The sequence below is a fragment of the Phasianus colchicus genome, chromosome 3, assembly GCF_987193195.1.
Source record: "Phasianus colchicus chromosome 3, bPhaCol1.hap1.1, whole genome shotgun sequence".
NCBI lineage: Eukaryota > Metazoa > Chordata > Aves > Galliformes > Phasianidae > Phasianus > Phasianus colchicus.
Window position 1 is genome coordinate 346,951 of NC_143438.1, and position 14,977 is coordinate 361,927.

At 50.4% G+C, this 14,977-nt stretch overlaps 1 protein-coding gene and 1 long non-coding RNA gene across 7 annotated transcripts; one reads left to right on the top strand and one right to left on the bottom strand.

Moving 5' to 3' along the window:
* Nucleotides 1-3,633: 3,633 nt before the first annotated feature.
* On the bottom strand, nucleotides 3,634-14,431 carry LOC149918351 (uncharacterized). 6 transcript variants are annotated; one of them, XM_090136756.1, is made up of 7 exons: nucleotides 13,547-14,424; nucleotides 13,148-13,251; nucleotides 8,083-8,309; nucleotides 5,372-5,431; nucleotides 4,600-4,668; nucleotides 4,387-4,458; nucleotides 3,655-4,294 (listed from the first exon to the last, which is right to left on the bottom strand). In XM_090136756.1, exons 3-7 carry the CDS (start codon nucleotides 8,084-8,086, stop codon nucleotides 4,191-4,193), a joined length of 309 nt encoding a protein of 102 aa, XP_089992882.1. In that variant the 5' UTR covers nucleotides 8,087-8,309; nucleotides 13,148-13,251; nucleotides 13,547-14,424; the 3' UTR covers nucleotides 3,655-4,190. The 6 variants fall into 6 exon arrangements, 4 of the variants coding, with proteins under 4 accessions (XP_089992879.1, XP_089992878.1, XP_089992882.1 ...); XM_090136753.1 differs by lacking the exons at nucleotides 8,083-8,309; nucleotides 13,148-13,251; nucleotides 13,547-14,424 and adding an exon at nucleotides 5,771-6,446 and having other exon boundaries at nucleotides 3,634-4,054; nucleotides 4,195-4,294; XR_016464868.1 differs by lacking the exon at nucleotides 8,083-8,309 and having other exon boundaries at nucleotides 3,647-4,458; nucleotides 13,547-14,431.
* LOC149918352 (uncharacterized) lies at nucleotides 10,147-11,674 on the top strand. Its single transcript, XR_016464878.1, has 3 exons — nucleotides 10,147-10,300; nucleotides 10,391-10,603; nucleotides 11,141-11,674. It is a non-coding gene; the product is annotated as an uncharacterized LOC149918352 (long non-coding RNA).
* Nucleotides 14,432-14,977: the final 546 nt, after the last annotated feature.

Consider the following 14,977-nt stretch of genomic DNA (forward strand, 5'->3'; position numbering starts at 1 on the left):
TATCTGAGTCCATACAAGGACTGAGGTGGACCGAGAGTGCTGAAAGGAAGCTCATGCTGCACAGAAACTTCACGCTGCAAGAAGTGCTACGCTGAAAGAAGCAATCCCGTGCGGAGTCCTGCTTTGCTCTGGATGAAGGAACAGGTCCAAGATGAGTGGAATATATTCAGGTGTCTCTTTAAGGGTTTTTGCAGGATGGATACAGAATTTGTTAAAATTAGGATTGGTTTGTCTCACTGCTTTTTTACTATGTTTTAATTTGTGTTTCACGCTTGTTGCACTGTGTACAAAAAAATGATACAGGATGCTATGAACCACGCCTTTTTTATTAATAAAGAAGGGGGAGATGTGGGGGAAGATGTAACTGTGAGCAAGAGTTTATCAGATTCCTTGATAGACCCTATCACTGTGAAACCTTGGGAGTCTGGAGTGTAAGACCGAGAGCAAATGGTATCTGTTTGCATCTAAGGGTAAACAGGAGGTTCTGTTTGTATGCACTGTTAACCTTATCACACTTAAGAAACCTTTCATCCTTTATCACTGTGGTTTGGGAGAAGCGAGGCCAATTGACTGATTAGAGGGACAGGAATTCCTGGCTTGTAAGTGAATGGTATATAAGATGTATGTTGAACACAACAAAGCAGAACTATTCGGAGAACGATTCTGATGCTACAAGAAACTGTGAGAGATCTCTAACTCGACTGAGCGCCGACAATTGGCGCCCGAACAAGGACCCGAAGCTGGGCCTGACTTGAAGACTGAGCGGTCCGGAGCGCGCTGAGAAAAGCGTGACAGGTGCTGAGGAAAGCACGGAGCACGCTGAGAAAAGCGTGACAGACGCTGAGAAAGGGCGCAGAAGATGCTGAGAGAAGCATGGCAGACGCTGAGAGAAGCGTGGGTGCGCCGAGAGAAGCGTCACGTCTGAGGATTCATTGTCCCCGACAGCTCTGATTGCCTTTCTCCGGACGAAGGTAGGCCACTGCGTTACCGTGGGGAGTAAGATGAGCTCAGAACAAAAGAATGTCCTGGTTACTTTTCAAATTATTCGTAAAAAATGGGACAAGACGGTGCCCGCTGCCATTTTACAGCAGATGCTTGCATGGGCTACCAAGAGTGACCCCTCGATCACAAATCAGACAATTTACGATCCCGAAGTAGGGGACCGGGTCGCGGTGAAGCTATGGGATGCTGCTACTAAGGGTGATAAGACAGCGTTCGGATAGCTTCTGACTTGGAGAAAGGTCTTTGAAGCGCTAAAGAGCCGCTGAAGATCGCAATCTGACACCCCCAGTCTGCCTGAGGGCAAGGGAGCGGCTGGTTGCTCTACAGATCAGCCCGCAATGCCACTGGCTCCCCGGCCACCGCCATCGGATGGGATTTTTACTGCCTCGCCCCCCGAGGATCCCGGCGGCGGGAAGAGACGGATTAGTCCCCTCCTGATCCACGCGCAACTGCTGGAAGGGAGGCTAGGAAAGCCGGAAAACAGATAGGTTGAAAGTTTTCCCTGTTATCATAGCCCCAGACCAAGAGCCATGTTGGGAAGCGTTATGGCATAGTGTCCTGCAGGACTTGGCTCGCACGGTCACACCCGTGCCCCCATGTGAAGTACTGGCAGGCGCTTGTATTGCTCAACTGATTTATTCTCAGGCACAGCCAGTGCCAGCTGCGCCCATGAAAAGGGGTGCTGCAGGGTTTCCATCAACGGGGACCCCCACGCAGAAGTTTGACGTTTCAGGACTTCTAACGCCTGACTTAAAAGACTGTTTTTTCACCGTCTCTCTGGACCCCCACGATGCTCCTAACTTTGCTTTTTCGCCCTCTCTGTAAAACATCAGCACCAGCCCAGCAGTATCATTGGACGGTGTTACCTCAGGGCATGAAAAACAGCCCTACAACCCGTACAGATAATGGCCCGGGACATATATCCCGGAAAGTATTACAGTATTACAGTATTACAAGATAAGCCATAGTTGTGCATACCCATAGCATCCTTAAAATTATGCTACTTAACAAAACAGAGGCAATGCAGAAGGCACTTCCAGCTGGAAGGCTTGCTGAAACTACACATGGATTGAACTTTTTAAACCAAGGATGTGAATACAGCAATAGCCCTCATTTCGTTTCAGTGAATTAGGAAAGAGTGAATATTAATGGAAAAACTATGATACTAGTAAAGAACCTGGAATCGGGTGAATGGGAAGGCTCATTCCCACTGGTAACTTGGAGGAGAGGAAGAATCTTTAGAATAAACTGTACTGGTTATTGTCACTCTCTTTGTGATTGCTAAATGTTTATGGCATATGAAAGTGTAAATGTAAATGGCATATGGGAATGTAATTGTTAATGCTGTATGGAAGTGGAATTATTAATGGTACGTGGAAGCGTAACTGAGGGTACAAATAGTGGAACTGTGAAAAACAAAACAACAGAAACAAAAAACAGCAAAAAGTTTAAAGAACAGTGAGTTAAAATATTGAAGTTTGTGATCTGCTCTAGCCAAAGAAGATAAGTGCCGGCAGGAGAACACATCCCCGGGGGGCACTGCTCCGCCCCCCGCTTGTAATCAGAACGTAAACAAAGCGTTAGTTGCGAATGGGGACAAAAACAAAACATTGGAAGCGAGAAGAGACGTGATCTGCAGAGCTCTAGGAAACTTGATATCCCGGCGTTAGCACGGGAAGCCTTCGGACGAAGGAGCTGAGAGCAGGGCTCCAGGTCCCAGAGCTCTCCTCAGGAAGAGCTGAGAGGGGGGCCGGCAGGGTCCAGGAGGGTTCTGCCCTCATTGAACAGAAAAGCAGTTGGTGCGAAAAGCAGCGCTGGATTTGGTAACAGATGCAATAAGAGTTACGGGTGGAGAAAATTAAGCTAAGGAAGGAATTACAGCAAGGTGTGGAATTTGTAGTAAACGCTGAAGCAAAATTTGGTGTTCTTACTCCAGTAAGTGATGAATTTGTAACCAGAAGGGAAACTACTGGCAAAAGTTTACTTTGGAGGTCTACTTTGTTAAACGTTTACAATCTAGTCTAGGTAAACAGGTAGGCACACACAAATTTTTGTACATGCCAAATTCATCAAAACCTTTACTAGGGCATGATTTACTAAAACAACTGTAAACTGAAATAAAGTTTAAAGGAAAACTGGAATTGGAGGTAAAAAAGAGCAGTTAATAAAGGCAGTTGGTTTAGCATTAATCATTATCCCTGCTGGGACCAGAACACAGACGAAGTAAGGGATGAAGTTTATCCTGGCTGTGGATAGTAGAATCCCCAGGTAGGGCAGCACCAAAAGGATTCAGAATAAAGCAGGGAGCTCAGCTGGTTCGGATTAAAGAGTACTCTCTCAAATTCAAAGACATGCATGACCTGATAGCTACCAAAACAAAGGAGGTAATGCATAACATGGACAATTAGCTTACTAAACTTTCTCAGACTTAATGGCTATCGAGTTTCTCCACAGAAAGCCCAAGTGGCACAGCCACAAGTAACCCATTTGCGCTAAGGAATTGCTGTGGGATCCCGAGCCTGAGGAAACAGCAAGAAAGGAAACAGCCAGACTCTGGAACCTCAAACAGCTGAGGAGCTCCAGATTTTCCTAAGGATGATGAGGTGGTGCCACCTACAACCATGGAATACTGGTAAAGTCCCTCGATGCCCTTTCGAAATCCTGTCCAAAGGTCCTCATACAGGTTGAGGAAGACAAATAAGAGGAAGGTTTAACTGTGCCAATTAGACACGGACTCCGTTGTTAGTGCAGAACAAAAAAACACTTTTATTGTGGGTGATGAACTTGAACAATGTGCGCTCGGTCAAGTGCCTTATGAAACGTGACCCTCTTGCCATGTTTGACAGTGCTGGATCTTCCCTCCTGCCCTGAAGTAGATGTCACTGGAGCTGGGCTCGTCGCTCTGGTGCCGTTCCGTGGCACCCAGTCTGTGTTGTTGTGAGTGTTGGACCGAGGCACGGCTCTGTCAGCCTTATCTCAAGTCCGCTGTACCTCAGTGGCGTCTGCCAGTAGTCGGTGATGAGGTCGTACAGGCTGTCAAATACTTGGGTGTCTGCAAGGCATTACATGGAACACCACCGCAGCACGGCTCTGAGTGATCCCTTCCTGCTGTGCAGGCTACAGCTTGTCCACACATGAACGTCAGACCTCAGCTTCCGATGTCTCATGGTGAACACACTAAAATATACCTACCATGTGCTGCCTTCTCCATTTCCTTCAGCAGTTCCTTTAGGAGATGGGATGAGCCTGGGAGTTTCTTCCTCGTTTGGGTTCATCCTTTCCTCTTTCCAGACTTGTACAGAATGTACGAAGTCAAATATCAGGTGCATGAAGTTTTGGAGACCAGCGGTGAGTCAGCGAAGTCAGTAAAGACAAACTGCTCACCGCTGGGATTCCAGCTGGGCTCCAGCATGGGAGGAAATGAATGACCAGGCAAAGACATCCACAGGAGCACTTCTGCAACCAAAGACCCACAAAAAGTTTCACTCATACGCTACAGCATCACTGAAAAGGAGAGCATTAGGGGGAATCGTGCCATGAAATGGCACTGAAATGGGCAATGAAAGCTCTCGCAGGAATTACAAAGCCATGACTTACCCATGCCATCCACCAGAGTTTTGGTCCCAGAGCTCAGAGCGGATCCTGGATCACCTGCTCCAGTCACATCTGCAAACAAACGCAGGACAGAGCAACTCCCATTAAACATCCTTCCAGGCAGAATGACACAAGATGCAATTAAAGCCAGGAATTTCTCCATGACACTATTCTCTCCCTTCCACACCTCAAAAACAGTTCCTGGGTGCCTGCAGGGGCACCACCGTCATACATAACTAACCCTGTGTGGAACTGCCCAGAGGAATGCCCTCTTGGAGCTCACCCCAGCTCTAAACTCAACTGCATGAACTGCATTAAACCTAGGCTTTGGTAAGCCACTGCCTGGAGACAGAGCTGTAAGCAAGGACAGAGGAGAAACATTCCCAATTGCATGTGCCCATCTCTCTCTTCCTTAGTGAGCTGCAGTGAAGGAAGGGGCTCAGCTAACGACGGGGGAAAGTTGCAAAGCTGCAGAGCAGCCAGGTGACCTGCTGGCTGGTATTCCACAGCTTTCCAAATACTTTCTCCAGGCCGTGGGGAACAGTGCTCAGGGACCTCATGGAAGAACATTCAGTCCCTTGAAATTTTCTTGCTGGGAGACCTCAGAGATACAGGGATGAAGGCAACACAACGCTGACAGCATGGAGCACCCAAAAAACAACGACCATCCACGCTTCTCAAGAAGAACCTGCTGGCCGGTGAAAAGTGGAACCCTTGCTGAACTATCCCAGCCAAATATGATCCAATACCAAGGAAATGAAGCCTGGTGACTTACCTCCAGCATCCCCTTCAGGCTCGTAGACATGGTTCTCTTCTGCTGATTCACCAGCAGGGCCTGCAGGCACAAGTGTGATCAGACACAGGTGAGGAGAGCTTCCAGCACATGTGGGGCCTCCTTTTCCCTGAGTGACCTGTAGGGTCTGGCGGTGGGCCAGGGAATGCCACGGACCAAATACAAAGCTCTGGGCTCTCTCAGCTGAAGAGGGGCAGCTGTAACCTTCCCACTGAAATGTGGCAGCTCTCCAAGTAAAGAAATACTCATGGCTCGACTGTGCATGCCCTTGAAGGCTCAAACAAGCTCAGAAGGACTTGAGAGGATCTTAAGTAAAATTGCACTCAAGTAAACTAGGAGAGCATGAATGTTTCTGCCTCCAAGGAAACAGACACAACTTACATGCCCAATGCTTATGCATTTTCTCACTCCTCTTGTCTGGCTACCTTGTGACGATAAGCCCTGTTTAGTGTTTATTTCTTATATTTATATTATTTGTTGAGTAACAGCTTCCACCATGTGCAGCCAAGCAGAGAGCAGTTACTGAGTGAGGTGGTCAGAAGGGCAGCAGCTCCTGGCTGGCCACGTGCAGGGGCTTCTCAGCCACATATACCAGCAAAGTGTGGGCACAGTCGGTAGAACAGCTCCTGGTGGTAATTTCTGGTCACAGAGCACTGCAGTGCCCAGGACAAAGCCAGCAGCCCGTCCCTACAGAGACCCCTGTCAGGTGGGGCTGGGGCTGCAGCAGCCCTGCCTCTTCCCAGTCTTAGCAAATAGCAAGTCAGTCCAACAGCTCTGCTTAGAGGAGAACCAGAATTTATTTCAGGCACGTGGTCCTGAAATCTGGAAAACCCCGATGTTTCCAGGTGCAGGTAGCACTGGCAAGCATAGACATCAGATGGCTCTGTACACCTCGTGACCTGCCCAACAGGAAAAGAACGGTGCCACTGTGTGGCTAAACTGAGCCCATCAGGCAGTTATAAGTTAGTTGAATCCTCAGTGGAAGTTTGCTTCACACGTGGTTAAAGTAACTTAGTTTCAGCAAGTTCTGCATTAGTAACAATGGAAAAAAAAACACCCAAACAATTATGATAGGTGCTGCAAAAGAAACTCCTCTTCATCTTTCGGATGGAAAGTCAATGACTGTGTGGAATTTCCCCTGTAAAGCTGCAGGGCCTTCTTCCACTTCAATGTCTCTGCTGTCTGACACAACGAGAGAGCTGCTGTGGCCTCGTGTCCGTGCCTGTGCCTCCTGCAGTGTGAGCAGCTTTGTGGGAGGAGAAGAAACCCACAGGGACTTGGGCCACAATTAAGAACAGAGTCCTTAACCACAGAAGGAGGATCAGCAAGCAGCAGCATGGGCATCGCAGCTCTGGGGGAGGTGCTGTATTTTTCTAAGACTTGGCTATCCCAGCCACTGGAAGATGATGTCAAAACTACCACTTTGTCACAGGTATGTTTACGGCAAAGGACATACTATAATTGAGAGCAGCTTACTGTACTTAAGCAAGCAAACAAAACGCCTAAAAACTGAGGACAGGTCAGTCAGAAACCTTCACTGCCACACTTGTATCAAGCTTCATCTGCATGCAAAATATTGTCATGATAGTGACAGTTTTCTTCTTATGAGGTCTGGGTTTGGTCACTCTGAGCAGCCAGCAACAGGAAAAGCTGCACACGACTGCAGCTGCTACAACCCAGTGTGCAGGTGGACACAGAGAACTGAATCTGGCTGTGCCTTCCTCTTGGCCTGCTTACAGCCTGTGCTTGGTTTTGGAGACAAACTTTTTAAACTTCTACCAAAGTAGCTCTCAGTGCCAGCTGCTAGAATCTCTGAAGACTCTCAGTGCAGGGCAGTGCAGGTGAGCACAAGGAGTCTGCTCTAAGAGCTATCCTTCTTTGCCACTGCTTACAGAGCAAGTATTTATACGGCCATTCTCATGCGATAAGAGGTGTGGGAGGGAATTGTATCATCCCCTCACATCAACATCCTGGTTGGATCCATTCCTACTACTTATCCCTTTAACGTCACAGCTCCTGGGTAATGTGTGCACAGCCTCATGTGTTTGTCAGCTGTACCTGAGTACCCAGGCTTTGGGCCAAATGGTACACAGACATCCAGCTGTCATCCAACTAGACTAACTTGGGATGGCTTAAAGCAGGCTGGGGAATGCTGTCCCCTCTTGAAGGCTGGTCCAGGTTGAGATGCTGTGCTCAGAGGGGCTGCCTTGCCAGAGCAGTATTCCCAAGCTTAGCTGATTCTCTGTGACATTCCCTGACCCTTCTGCTTGTGGGGAAGCAGATGACTTGAATGCCTCAATCATTAAACAGCTCGCCAAGGTGATATGCTCCATTCTAAAGCCTGGATCATTGTTTGGCCTGGGTGCTTTGCATGTTGGTCTACCCCTGGCAGAGCTCAGCCTGCTGTGGGCTGTTCCTGTTCAGCCAAGCTAACCCCTGCATCCTGCTGACACAAAAACTGCCTTCCAGTAGGAAGGAACAAAAGCTGCACTTACAGCAACTGTGCTATCCAAAAAAGAGCGACGATTGCAAAAATTGGGAAGCAGCAGATATTCTGTAAAAGCAGCTATCTACACTCCACCAGTGGCAGTAACTGCAGTGACTGCAAATTTCATTGGAAGATTGGGGCATCAAAGCAAATGGAACAAATTTAGTGCAAACAGTGGAATAATGCTTGTGCTCTTCACACTTACTCATCTAACATGCAGAGGAAACTTTCTTCCTGGTGCAACTCTGTTTCCACTAAAGCAGGTACACTCACGGTCTTAGCAGTTACTCAAGGAAAGCTGTAGCTTCCAGAGCTGGGCACAAACATGTTGCAGTTAATTTCTCATCCCAAAGCCACAAATCAGCAATGCAGGCAGAGAACTAGGCAATAGCTGCAGGGCCCGTGCAGTCTTTGCTGATTAACCTATAGACACTGTGCAGAAGAAATAAGCAGGAAAGCAGCTGTCAGAATACTTCACATTAAGAGCAAGACTTATGTTACTCAGTGTCAACGTTAATGAATACCAAGAGCTTTCTTTAAGTCTGCTAATTGCTATTTATCTTCTAAGATGCCTGTAAGGACCAATAAATCATGCATAGTGTCATACTGCAAGATAGCTCAAGTATGTAGAAGCATTGATGCAAGTGATTTTAGAAAGAAGACAGGAGTAGGGGGACAGATTTAAGTTATTCTGTACGGCTCGTCAACGTCAGGACCTAGCAGCAGCAGTCAAACACTCAGATGTATGTTCTTGTAGAGCATCCTTGGCTTCTCAGAAAGATTCTGGTAGCCACATTTCCCATATTCTTATTAAGCCCAAAAGTCTGTTGTCTCCTCGACAGTAAAAGCATATTTCAAGTATCGCAGAGGAGACCTGGATTTGATCAAGTTGTCTGACCAAGGTAAAACTAATGGAGAAAGACACTCAGCTGAAGAAAAAACAAAGTAAACTGCCAAAAGACAGAAGACTGGGAAGGCACCTCTGGCTGTGCAGAATGTGTTGATTTTGGAGGGGAGGGTCTATGAAAGCTGCAAGTGCTCATTTTGCAGTTTCTTTTCGACCCTATTTACAAAACATCAAGCAGGAGCCCACTGGTGCATGTCAGCGTGTCCCTGTTTTCGTTCTGAGTGACGCTGGCCCAACACATACCGACTTCCTTTGGAGCCCAGCACGCCTTTTATGTCTCTGAAAATGATGCAGGGACATTTTCTTCAATGTTCCCTTTAGGATGCTTTGTTTACCAAGGCTTCAACAAGGTGTATGGGAAATGAAAAGTACAAAGTTCTAAAGGAGTGACCTGCACACCGTCTGGGTGCTGGAGCTGCTGGCACCACGCAGAGCAGCAGCACAAGGGCTGTTTGCAGGGAGCTGATCCACCTCCTCCAGGCTGACACCTGTGTGCCAGCAGTGACTGCGGGGCTTTCCTCAAAGAGAAAAACCCAGCGAGGCCACGGGCTGCTCCGCCTCCAGCATCACATCCCGGTAGGACGTCAGTAATTCTCCCTTCGTTGACTCAGAGCTTCCCTTTCAACTGAAATCGGTCGGGTCTGCCGTACAGAACTCCAAAAGGACCCAAACGTTCTTCAGACCTTGATTTTACCCCGACGCCCGTTGCCTGGTTCCAGCGTAAGCCATCTCCCTGCCGGCTTGCAGCCCCGCGCCGTTTATCAGCCGATCCCCACCTGCCCACGTGCGCTCCGCAGGCTGCGTGCAATGCCCAGCTGACGCTCGGTGCGCCCGAGCTGCCGCAGCACTCGCAGCACGGAGCCCTTTGTCCAACGACGGCGCGGCGGTACCGAACCGAGCTACGATTTCGTGCAGCGGCACCTGTGAGTCTTCTCTCGCCCCGTCTGTGCCACGCGGAACGGCACCGCCCGAGCCGAAGCAGCGCCTGCCAGCAGCGCGACGTGCCGCTGCCCGAGTTGAGAAATACGCTTGCCGCCGCTTTGCCTTCGCTGCATTTTTCTTTATTACAGGAACACCGCACCCCTCAGCGCCGAGGACTCTCGACCTAACTGTACGTGCGCAACACACGCAAACGAAGCATTTACCAATTACCGAATTCGAAGCGTTAGAACGCCGGAAGCTCCGGCCGGCCGCATTCCCACAGCCAACGTGGCTCCTCGACGGCTTCACCCGCTCTTCAGCGCCTCCCCGCCGCTCGGGGCTCGCCGTGCCCTTTCTCAAAATGGCGGCCGCCAGCTTCACCCCGCGGCCGCCCTGCCCGGGTGACGGCCGGGTCGCGCGGTCACGTGGCGGGCGGCGGGCCGTGGTGGCGGCGCGGTGCCGGGCGACCGGCCGGGTTTGTCCGCTCCTCCTGGCTGTGCCGTGCGGTCGGGTCTCGGTGGGGTCCGGGGGCTCCCGGGGTCGGTGCCGCTCACGTACGGGACGGCGCCGCAGGGCCGGGATCGGCGGCAGCGGGGTGAGCGGGGCCGGCGGATGCCCGCACGCTGTGGCGGTGAGCGATGCACAGAGCTTTAGGATGTCTTTCCGACGTCTGCTTCCTTCCCAGGTGGCACCGAGACCTCCCGTGTGCCTGCGGGAACGGCGAGAGCGGCTGCTGAGGCTGTGAGCGGTGGCTGATGAGAGAAGCTGAAGAGAGGAGCCTCAGAATTGAGCTGATGGGTGAATCCCAGCCTTGGGATTTGCGTGCTCTTTGTTCAGCAAACACGTCTGGCCCCCGATTGCTTTAACGGACCGATGTTGTTATGTGGCACCAGACAAGGTAGGGAATCTGTGGGACTTGGTGTGCTTGCATCGATGCTTCTCAGCCTGTTTTTGCTTTTCTGCAGTAGCATAACAGCCTAGGTATCTCTGTTCTCCTTCTTAAAAGTGAAATGTGCTTTTGAAGTTCCTTTGCTTGTCTGATTTTCTCCAGAGAGACCTTCATCCTGTGCCTGCTTCATTTCCTGACCTCTTGTGGTAGTTGCAGGCACGAAGTGCTAACAGGAACACAGGACTAGATCCTTAGATGTTTGTTTTTTTTTATTATCTGAACCTGGTAAGTAAGTGTATGCTAAATAGGAAGCTTCAGTTGAACCGCAAAAAATTCATCTTCTTACTGGCTGGCAAATAACTGGTTTTATAAGTCAGAGGTCCAGAATTCCTTCAGATTCTCAAGGGACGTTCCAACAGATACAGTGCCCTTAAATTATTGGTATACAGCTCCAGGTTTTTATTACACATTCTGATTTGCCTGTTCCATAAAGTAAGAGCTCTGTATTGTAACATAATAAAGTTAATCTGTCTGTATGTTTCTTAGGAGCAGCTGTCTTCCAACTTGTCCTCTGCAGCAGTCAGCATTCTGCAGGTTACTCTTCCCCAGTTTGCAGAACGAGTATCAGAAGTTGATGTTCTTTTGTGAAAGAGTAAATGGGTGTTTAAAAAAAGGCAGCATGACATTCCTCACTGCAGATAAACAACAGCACAGATGCCTGTCACCTCCGCAGTAAAAGCTGGACTTGCAGCAGTATCAGGGCAAATGCTCTTCACGTCTTTGTTTTCCTGCAAAGGATTTTGTACAGCTGACCTCACCCTGCCTTTCATTCCTTGCCATCTCCCCCTTTTTCTTCTAAGCAACAACCTCTGTGGCCGCTGGAACATATGCAGGAGATAAGAATTATATCAATGCAAGAATGGCTGGAATGTATGCAGGAGATGAGAACTGTGTAAGTACAGAGCCAATCCTTTGTTCAAATCGCGACCCTGGTGGAGTGTACGCTCTCCTCGGCCGTCCAGCGCTGTTTTGCTCACTTTACCGCCTTGCTTAATTAAATAAAGCTATTCCTTTATCAAACTTTGGTTTTGTCACAGGAATCTATAACAGTGCCATGGGCAGCGCTCAGTGAGGAAGTGAGCGAGCTGCAGGGAGATGCTGCCCTTGAGAGCAGGGCAGCTGGAGATTGCCTCTTCTGGCACCTGCGCCAGGACAGCAACGTGGGGATGTGTGACCTGTGCGGCGGGAGGGCAGCGGGGAGCGGCACCGGGCGGGGCAGAACCGGCACTGCTGTAGCCCAGGCGGGAGCCTGGTCCCGGCTCCAGCTCCTGCCCAGCACGGCAGGTTTGCTGGGCCAGACGGGCTGCAACGAGGGGAGCAGCGGTTCCCAGGCGTGTTGCAGCCCGGCTTGGGCTCCGAGAGGCACGGGAAGGGGTTGGAGCTGGGACAGTGAGGAAATGAGCAGAGGAGCTCAGCGTGCTCTGCTGCCCGGTTGGCTCTGTGTAACACAGCCCAGCTGGGAGTGCGTTTCTCCCTCTGGGCCACGGCAGACACGAGATGATCCCGCTCCACAGCTCTGCACGCATGGATTGATGGCAGCTTTCAACTCCCCGATGCCTCCTTTGGAGTGTCTGAATGGGAAGCCTCCAACGGGGGAATTTCCATTCCCCTCTCTCTCCCCGGCAGCCCGCAGTTTCCCTTCGGGGACCCAGCAGGCAACATCTGCCTCTAGCGGCCCTTCCAGCGTTCCCTTCTGTGCGCTTAGCGCCGGGCTGACGGCTCACCTGGGGTCGTGCAAACCCCTCCCGAGGCTTTTCTTCAGGCTGTCCCGGCAGCTGCAGGTGCCTTTAGCGCACACCAGCTCCGGCACTGGGCTGTGTAATAGACGCTGAAAAGCTGACAGCCTGCGGGCTGACTGGAGCACACGTTGTGAACGCGGCCGAGCAGCACGTCAGTAAAGCGCAGCCCGGGCTGCCCGGTGCAAAGGGCGCACGCTGCTGAGAACGCCCCCTGGAAGTGAGCGCAGGGTGCGTGCTGAGCTGGATGGGGAGCAGCGCCCCCTGGTGGGGGACGAGGGAAATGCAGCCGCCGAGGCATTCTTGGTGCAACGAGGGACCGGGGCTTGTTCAGCTTGGAGAAGAGAAGGCTCCGGGAGACCTCCCAGGACTTGAAGGAAACGTATAAACTGGAGGGGGAACAGATGTTTACGAGGGTGGATAATGACAGGATAATGGGGAATGGTTTTAAACTGAGACAGGGGAGATTTAGTTTAGATATCAGGGGGAAGTTTTGCATTCAGATGATGGTGAGGCATTTTAAAAGGTAGCCCATAGAGGACATGGATGCCCCATCCTCTGGGGCATTCGAGGCCAGGCTGGACGTGGCTCAGGGCAGCCTGGTCTGGTGGACGGTGTCCCTGCACATAGCAGGGGGTTGAAACTAGATGGTCATTGTGGTCCTTTTCAACCCAGGCTATTCTATGATTCTGTGATTACCTTTAGATCTTTGATGTAACGCATGACCTTAGAGAAGCTCACGGATTTCCAAACTAACCTTGTGCCTCTTACAGAAGATCTGTGTCAGCAAGGTGTCTTGACATCAAGCTAAGAAGGAAGCTGTGTGCCCAGTGTCATTCAGGCCCAAAGTGTGGTTTCTCCCTGGGAAGGGACACAGAGGGGAGCTGTTGAACAGGCACTGTGTCAGAACCTCCGTCCTTCCCCCCCAACCCCCATTCTCTGCCCCTAGACTTCCTTTACTATAGAAGCTCCCCACAACTCCCCAGTTTCCCCATTCCACCTCTCCCTGCATCACCAGATCCTCTTTCCACCCCACAGCAGTCCCACTCACTCACACCTTCCCCCCCTAGATTCCACACAACCCCCCTTTCCAGCCCAAAAAAGCCCCACTGACCCCTTTCTCACCCCACCCACACCCTCCTTTATCCCCTCTTACCCCCCCTTGGAATCATGCAGAAGGATCTGCATGAGACATCCTAGAGAGGTTTGGGGGCTCCAGGGGGCTCTTCTGGACTCAACCAGAAGAGTCTGGAGATATCCCAGAGGGACCTTGGGGTGTCCAGGGAGTCCCCAGGTTGGTCCTGTGGCACCATGGAAGGATCTGGAAGTTCCCACTGTGGGCCCAAGAGCTCTGAGGAGTCCCTGGGCTGATCTGGAAATGTCCCAGCAGGGTCTGATAGGGTCCAGGGAGTTCTCATGTGGGTCTGAGTGGTCCTGAAGTCATCCAGAAGGGTCTGGGGATGTCCCAGAGGAGTCCTGGGGTGTCCAGTGGGTGCTCATGTGAATCTGGGGGGTCTGGCCATCCGTCTCATCATCTGCTGTAACATGACCACAGCACTTTCATCAGTGGTTTGGACTCACAGCAACAAGACTCACTTTGTCAACTGTGTCACCAAGGAATCATAAGAATTGGAATCGTTGGAACTGGTTAATATGGACTGCTGTTTGTACTCTAAAGAACCCATCCTTGTTCAGTGTATTAATTTTAGTTTAGCTACTTTTAGGATTGTTTTTGAACCGTGCTTCTTTTTCTCTTAATAGCGAAGGGGGAAATGTGGGATAAAGTCATTATCTTGCTAATGAGTAAAGAAGCTTAGCAGTAACTTGAGCCAGACGTAAACACACATGACGCTCCTGCTTCCTACACGTAAGTTGCTGTTGCACGGGTATAAAAGGTTGTAAGCATCTTCAGTAAAGGTCCTTCATCGTTCCTTCTGCACCAGCAAGGGAGTCTGAGCCTCTCTCTCTGCACCAGCAAGGGAACTCGAAGCCCTCTTGCCAACAAAGAGGAGAGGAGAGGAGAGGAGAGGAGAGGAGAGGAGAGGAGAGGAGAGGAGAGGAGAGGAGAGGAGAGGAGAGGAGAGGAGAGGAGAGGAGAGGAGAGGAGAGGAGAGGAGAGGAGAGGAGGAGAGAAAAGATTGAGCAGAACAAAGGAAAAAGGGAAGAGAGGAGCTTGTAAGGGGGAAGAAGAGTGATGAACAAGAGGGGAGAAGAAAGAGGGCAGAACAGAAGAGAGGATACAGGTAAGAAGAGCAGATCTAAAAAGATCCTTTTTCGGAGCCGGACACCATCACTCTGATCAGAGTGCTGTTGGCTGTTCCCAGGCCCTACAAAGCAAAGCAGCCACGTGCACAGAACGTGCTGGAGAATCACCGACAGACACAAAGGTCTCAGTGCCCAGTCTTGTGCAGGAGCATTTACTTGCTCTTAATTACAGCAATTTTGCATTAATGGAGCAATCCATTAGCAGCTAGTGTGGAGAAGAGGAGGCCCAGGGCAGACCTTATTGCTCTCTATAACTACCTGAAGTGAGGTTGTACTGAGCTGGGGGTTAGCCTCTTCTCTCATGTAACTGGTGACAGAACTA

Bases quoted from the DNA above. Each gene is read 5' to 3' on its own strand.
- LOC149918351 (XM_090136752.1), bottom strand. The intron at 4,669-5,371 runs GTAAGTCACCAG...GTTTGTTTGCAG, and splicing joins GCCTGAAGGGGATGCTGGAG to ATGTGACTGGAGCAGGTGAT. The intron at 4,295-4,386 runs GTGAGCAGTTTG...ATTCTGTACAAG, and splicing joins GCCCAGCTGGAATCCCAGCG to TCTGGAAAGAGGAAAGGATG.